Genomic DNA, 6,670 nt, shown 5'->3' on the forward strand with positions numbered 1-6,670 from the left:
CAAAGTCTTACAAAAGACAGCAATCAAACAGATCCAACAGCATATGAACCAAAATCAAAGATAAGATTCAGAATGAGAAACTTCAGAAAAAACAGACAGCGATCAGAACCAAACTTATCACCAAATGTAATACAAATATGAACCGAAAGCCAAAAATATAAATCCAAACAGCAAAAATTGACGAACGCATCTGTTGTCGGAACAAAAGAAATTAGGGCTTATGCCAAAATTATTGTTCATACTCAGCGGGAGAAGACATCCTTGGTTTCGCAAGACGATCTCGATCTCGATCTCAATCTCAATCTCGATTCCACACACCAGCTAAGGACGGAACTCGGAAGAACCAGAGAGAGGCTTCAAGTGATTGACGTGGCAAATAAACGGAGACCGGCGGATTGCCGACTGAAATGGCCTCGAGCAATCGACGTGGCAAAACGATTTCGACCGTCCGATCGTTAGATCGAACGGCAAGGACCTTGTTATGTTTACAAAAGGCCCGAGCAATCAGCGTGGCAAAATGATTTCGACCGTCCGATCGTTCGATCGAACGGCAAATGAAGGATTTTGGTTAATATATATATATATATATATATATATATATATATTAATTTTAATTAATTTTTATTTAATTTTATTTTTTAAATTAATTTTGTTTATTATTTTTTCATTAATTCTTATACATATATTTTTTAATTTTTATTTAGTTTTATTTTTAAATTAATTTTGTTTATTATTTTTTAAATTTTATTTAATTTTATTTAATTTTTATTTATTTTTTTAATAAATTTTATTTATTATTTTTATTAATATTTTAACCGATGAACACAGATGAAAAGTTGATAGACAGCTCTAGATTTTTAAATAAACTCAAAGAATATCTGTGATTTCATTGGTGTCTGAATTTGTACGATAATTATGGAGATATTCTTTCTTGATTAATTGGTCCAAGACATGAGTAGAATTGGTTCAAGACATACTGAGTAGAATTTAGACTGTCCCATTTAACAGATTTATTTGTGAAAATGACATTGTAAATGCTTTTGATCCGTATAGTGTTTAACGGGGATAAAAAAATAATAAACAAAATTGAATAAAAAATAAAACTAAATAAAAATTAAATAAAATTAAAAAAATATTATATTGATGAAAAAATAATATATTAAATTAATTTAAAAACAAAATTAAATAAAATTAAAAATATATGAGAGCTATTTTTAAATAAAATTAATTAAAAAATAAAACTAAATAAAAATTTAAAAAAATAAAAAATAAAAAAGATGATAGAAATATCATTTGAAAAGAGAGAGAGAGGAGGTGGCGGGGGTGCTGTGAGGCGGTGGGAAGAAAAGCAGCTCTCTTTGATTTACTAGGAAAAGACATGACCATTTTAAGTAGAAGAAAACACTTAGATCCCGGTGAAGCTCCTATCATGCGAGGTCCGGGGAAAGGATCCATTGTACGTAGCCTTACCTTGTCTTTGGCAAGAGGCTATTTCCAGGATTTGAACCCATGACCTCTAGGTCACATAGCAGCAACCTTACCGTTGCACCAAGGCTCCCCTTCAAGAAAGAAAACACTTAGATTATATTTTAAAAAAATATTATTATTTTATAAATTTTAAATGAATGAGTTATCGATATTTATAAATTTCATTATCTTTTACATCGACAATGGTAGATTCATCATGCACAGTCAAATTAAACTCAATCTTATATTTATTTTATAAAATATTATTGTATATCAGTGTATATCCTGCAATTATAATACACTGTATGGTATGTTAAATTTCATCAAGTGAATAAAGTGCGCAGATTTAATGATTAATAGCCTCTCAGGGATAGTTGAATTGGTTACGATGCAATAGAATTATAAAAAGACGTAATTTCTTATTTAACAAAAACGTAATTTTTTATTTAACAAAAGACGGTCTGATAAATTTAATTTAATCAATTTTTAAATTCAACCAAGATCAAAGATAAGAATCAAAAAGAGAAACTTCAGAAAAACAGACAGCGATCAGAACCAAACTTATCACCAAATTTAATACAAATATGAATCGAAAGCAAAAAAAAAACATAAATCCAAACCAAAAAATTGACGAACACAATGATTATCTGGTGGAAAAAACATAATGTATTTCACAAGCACGAACATAACAAATACATTATTTGCTTACAATCTTTTATGATCGTTCTCCAAATTCATGGCAGAAAACTAGAAGAAATTTGGTAATGTTTAACAGCCGAAAAATACATTCAAATGATTTCTCAGCCATTAATACTTTATTAGATGTTCATCACATCAAAGCACTTTGTAAATTTTCTAGCAGCAGCGAAGAAAGAAATAACTTGGGCAACTCTGAACTATCAAACCAGTAAATCATAATGATTCCCACCACTGTATAATAATCTAACGGGTTCGCTCTGCTTTCCTTTCCTCGATTTCTTGCTAAATTCATATCCATATTCCTGTATAGGAATAAATCCGCCGCCCCTTCCTCCATGTGTATGCTGCATCAATAACATTCTTCAGTTAAAACTATAGCTTTCTTAGGATATTTTGGACCGAAATAGGTGCAAAATCATAGAAGCAACAGAATGAAGAACATCATGTATTAGACAATATCTTAATCCCAAACAATGAAATAATTTACTTTTTCATTTTCACAGAGATTTATGACAATCAAGTAAAGAAATATCACACAAAAGTACTAAATAGATTGACAATGCTGATTTCCTCAGAACTAAGTTGTTCATAGTGCATTGAATGGCTAGAACTAACAGGCATAGGCTTCCGGCATCGTTGGCCAAACGACAAGCAAGGTATCAATTTGTTAAGTGTGAAACCTGTGTAGGTTAGTTAAACTAGATTTTGGCTATATAGAGCTTGTTACATATTAGAAGTTTACAGAGGACAAGATTTCTAAATCTCAACCAAGGTTTCAAAATGCAGTTTCATCATTGAACCAAAGGTTTTGTCTTGGTGTCAACCTATGCCAATACATGGTGCCAATCGGCATGGGTAGGCCTTGCTGATTGGTTTATTGGTGGAGGGGGACAGGAGAGGAAGAGAAACAGGAAGAACCAAAAGCAGAAGAAATCTACCATTCAGTTCGTAATTCTTCTAGTCAGTCAACCCAGTATTCTTAATTCTCATGTTTCCATCAAATTTGGTCTTCCAAGTCAACAGTTAGTCAATTGAGATCTCGCCTTGGGTTGCTTTCCAACATGGTTCTGTTAGTGCCATGTTTTGGTGTTGCTTCAGTGTTGATTACTAAGCTGAATGATTTAGACTATAACTGATTTTTAAAACACTATCCCATTTAACCGTAATTTGAATTAGAAAACTATCCATCCCTTATTATTTAAATACCAATGTCGAAATGGTGCTTCATCATGACAAATGAACATAGTAGAAGCTAAGTACATTGACACATGTAATGGTTGGCTATTCTTCAATCAGCACGGGTTGCACATATAACATAAAACCATAAGGTAGAAAACAAATTCTTGAGGAAAACTAACTCCTAAACAAGTTTTCCCTATGGCATTCAGAGTCAGTAATTCTGTAGTATATAGTTCCCAAAGAACATCATTCATATACAGCACAACAGTGAGGTCATCAGCTGACATTCAAACACTGAAATCAAAAAGGAAGAAACCAAGGAATATGGTCTAAGAAGAAGATGCAGTAACTAATGAATTGTCTAATGCCATTACCTTGAAATAGTTCAATGATTCCGAAATTAAAATGCATCAGAAATTTTACATTGTACAAGTGCATATATCTACTAATGTGGACATAACCAACATTAAGAGCACATTTACAATTTCTGAATTGACTGTGAATCTAGAACCAATAACTTTAACAAATCAGAAACTTACTTCATGCTCAGGTATATAAACAATGATGGGTTGCTGGTACAGTTTGGACAATACCTGAAGACAAACTTAATATTAGATGAAATTTCAACATTTAAATGGTTATATATATATATATATATATATACACACATTGCAAGTTAACAGATAGACCAGAGGAGAAGACAGAAACAGTACGCTAGGGTATGAGTTGGAAGGAGCAATATTGTTTATCAATGTATATCACAAGGCAAGTTTTGTACCCATTCAAACAAGATTAGTTAGCATCAATATGTTTTGAAACATTTCAACGTGCTTCTAAAGTTTGATATTGTTCTTAATATGTTGGCCCTTCTACTTTTAATTCTCTCGTACACGTTGATTTAAGTTTTTAGTCCGATTGAGCCTTCTTTCTCCAAAAACATTGAATTTTTAATAAAATGCCCAAGAATAGAAAAGTTTCCAAACTCTACCACAGTTACAGTGGTGAACATTTTCAACCTAAAATTCACAAGTCAAGTAGAAGACCCAGAGTGAGATTGGAAACCTAAATCAAGGAGCCAAATTGAGAAGACAAAATGCAAAGACTAACTTGAGAATAAAGTCAGACTTTAGTTAGTAGAATGGGATTTCCCACAGGATCACAAACAGGTATATGTCAAAATGAACACAATGAAGTTAGAAATTTGGAAATAGAACTTCCTTCCCTTGCATATGTATGTAGCCTTGAATGTTTATCTATATCATGGTAAGAATAATGACATAAGGGTATTCAATAAATTTACCAACAACTCTGACTCTCCTCCCCAAAAATCAGATCGTCCAATACGTTGACAGTATCTGAAAATGACAATGCTCAAAACAAATTAGGAAGTTGTTAATAAGGATAATAGCAAATGCACACATAAACTCACCGTTTCAATGATTCATCCACAGTGATCGCTATAAGTGCTTCCTCATACTGGTGTCGTTCAGTTTCACTGTCACATATTATCTCTTTGACTGCCATACGTAACTCATCTAGATAATTTGAGATATTAAGTTATACAAGATGGCAAGCTAAGATTTTGAGGAGAAAACAGAACCAAAAGCATACAAGTAAAGGAAGAGTTGAAATGAAGAGCAACTCACAAGGATATAATAAAAATGCAAACAAACAAAACAAATTTTGAAGTGTCAGTTGCCATTACATCTTGAACATTGAGAATATATTAAGCATTCTTAGCTATAATAGAGCTGTCCAACTTCCATTAAATAGATATTATAAATCCCGTCCCACAAGAAAAATAACACACTACCTGCATCATCCTTCTCTTGTCTTGAGCTAAGTGCCAATCCTTTATAATTTGCCATTCCCTTTACCTAAAAGAATAAGTTGATGACTGACGAATTATTTCCATAGTGCGACAAACAGAAAATTTAGCTAGCAAACATTCAGCTGTGCTTCAATCCAGGATTAAATTTTAAGCATTAGAGATAGATTTCGACATGAAAAATGGGGAATCCAAAAGTCTAGTCAATGCACAATCCAAGTGTTTGCTTTCTTGATAAAGAATAACATGAAGCAACATACTTCTACAGCATTCAGTGCAGTATCAGTTTTTTAATCCGGCGTCTCCTAAGAGACGACATTTATCGTGGAACTATTATCTCAAAAAAGCATAAATTAAACGCAAACGATGCATCTGAAGATAGTTAACATAAAAGAAATACGAAGAACAAATTTCAAGGTTAATCACCAAAGAAGAAATTGTACCAGGGCACGGAACATGCACCGACCGTCGCCTGTGATTTTGTGAACTGCGTAGCGCTCTACATTCTTTCTCGCCGGCGAGACACCCCCGCCCCTTGAATCAAAAAAAAAAAAAGAAGAAAGAAAAGAAATCGATTAAACAAAAGGAATGCCCTTTAGTGAATTCCGGATAAAAAGGACTTTGGAACAAATATAAAAGTACAAGGAGGAACCGATCCTAGCAAAAAATCGGACGTCTGGAGCAGGCATGGGAACCGGCGTCGGGAGGAGCTCGAACTGAGCGGTTCCATTTCTCAGCTGCTCGAGCAGAACTTCTGCAAACACATATGAACGATTCTTTTGGACCCAGAAAACCTACTGAACGATAGAAGCGAAGAAGGTCGAGATACAGTTCGAGAGGTACCATTCGAAGGAAGCCTGCCGCCTTTCGCCATAGAATGAGAAGGAATCGGAAGAAGGATTCTGCGGCGACGAGGTAGCGGAGCGGGGAAGACGGCAAGGGAATCGGATGATCCTAATCCAAACTCCAATCGACCTCACACTTCAACTAAATGGGCTGATTGGGCTCGGACCGTGTCCAAGCTGATCAACTTATTTGGGTCAAAATTTTAAAAAACACCCCTAATTATTAAAATTGTTAAAAAGTACTTTTTATTTTTAAAAAATAAAAAATAAAATCCTATTATATATATTTTTATTGAAAGTACGAGTTGTGGTAGCAAAATTAGCTGCTAGAATGTATAAGTTACAGTGTAGTTATAACTTATTAAAATAAATTATTGTTTAATTCAAATTACTAAAAAATATTATATATAGAATATTTTTATATCAAAAAAGTATTTTTAACCAAATTATTTAATATTATTTAAATTTGATCGACATAAATTTTAAAAAATAAAATCATTATAAAATTAAAATCCATTAAATATTGTAGCAGTTCGTTGTCGTTACTGTGAATGTTAAACAACTATTAAGTGATTTTCAACTACTACTAAATTACTACTATAATAATTTTAAATATATTTAAGTGATTTTATTAAAGTTCAGATAATTTTAA

At 32.6% G+C, this 6,670-nt stretch overlaps 1 protein-coding gene across 1 annotated transcript; it reads right to left on the bottom strand.

The window, feature by feature from the left end:
• Window positions 1–2,116: 2,116 nt before the first annotated feature.
• LOC141818079 (OVARIAN TUMOR DOMAIN-containing deubiquitinating enzyme 3-like) lies at window positions 2,117–6,159 on the bottom strand. Its single transcript, XM_074705663.1, has 8 exons — window positions 6,017–6,159; window positions 5,816–5,927; window positions 5,617–5,707; window positions 5,159–5,222; window positions 4,775–4,880; window positions 4,646–4,700; window positions 3,885–3,938; window positions 2,117–2,510 (listed from the first exon to the last, which is right to left on the bottom strand). The coding sequence occupies exons 1-8, from the start codon at window positions 6,045–6,047 to the stop codon at window positions 2,367–2,369; spliced, it is 657 nt and encodes a 218-aa protein (XP_074561764.1). The 5' UTR covers window positions 6,048–6,159; the 3' UTR covers window positions 2,117–2,366.
• Window positions 6,160–6,670: the final 511 nt, after the last annotated feature.

Source organism: Curcuma longa, unplaced genomic scaffold, assembly GCF_044706935.1.
Source record: "Curcuma longa cultivar G26 ecotype Majalengka, Jawa Barat unplaced genomic scaffold, ITB_CL_G26_1.1 contig_23192, whole genome shotgun sequence".
Classification (NCBI taxonomy): Eukaryota; Viridiplantae; Streptophyta; class Magnoliopsida; order Zingiberales; family Zingiberaceae; genus Curcuma; species Curcuma longa.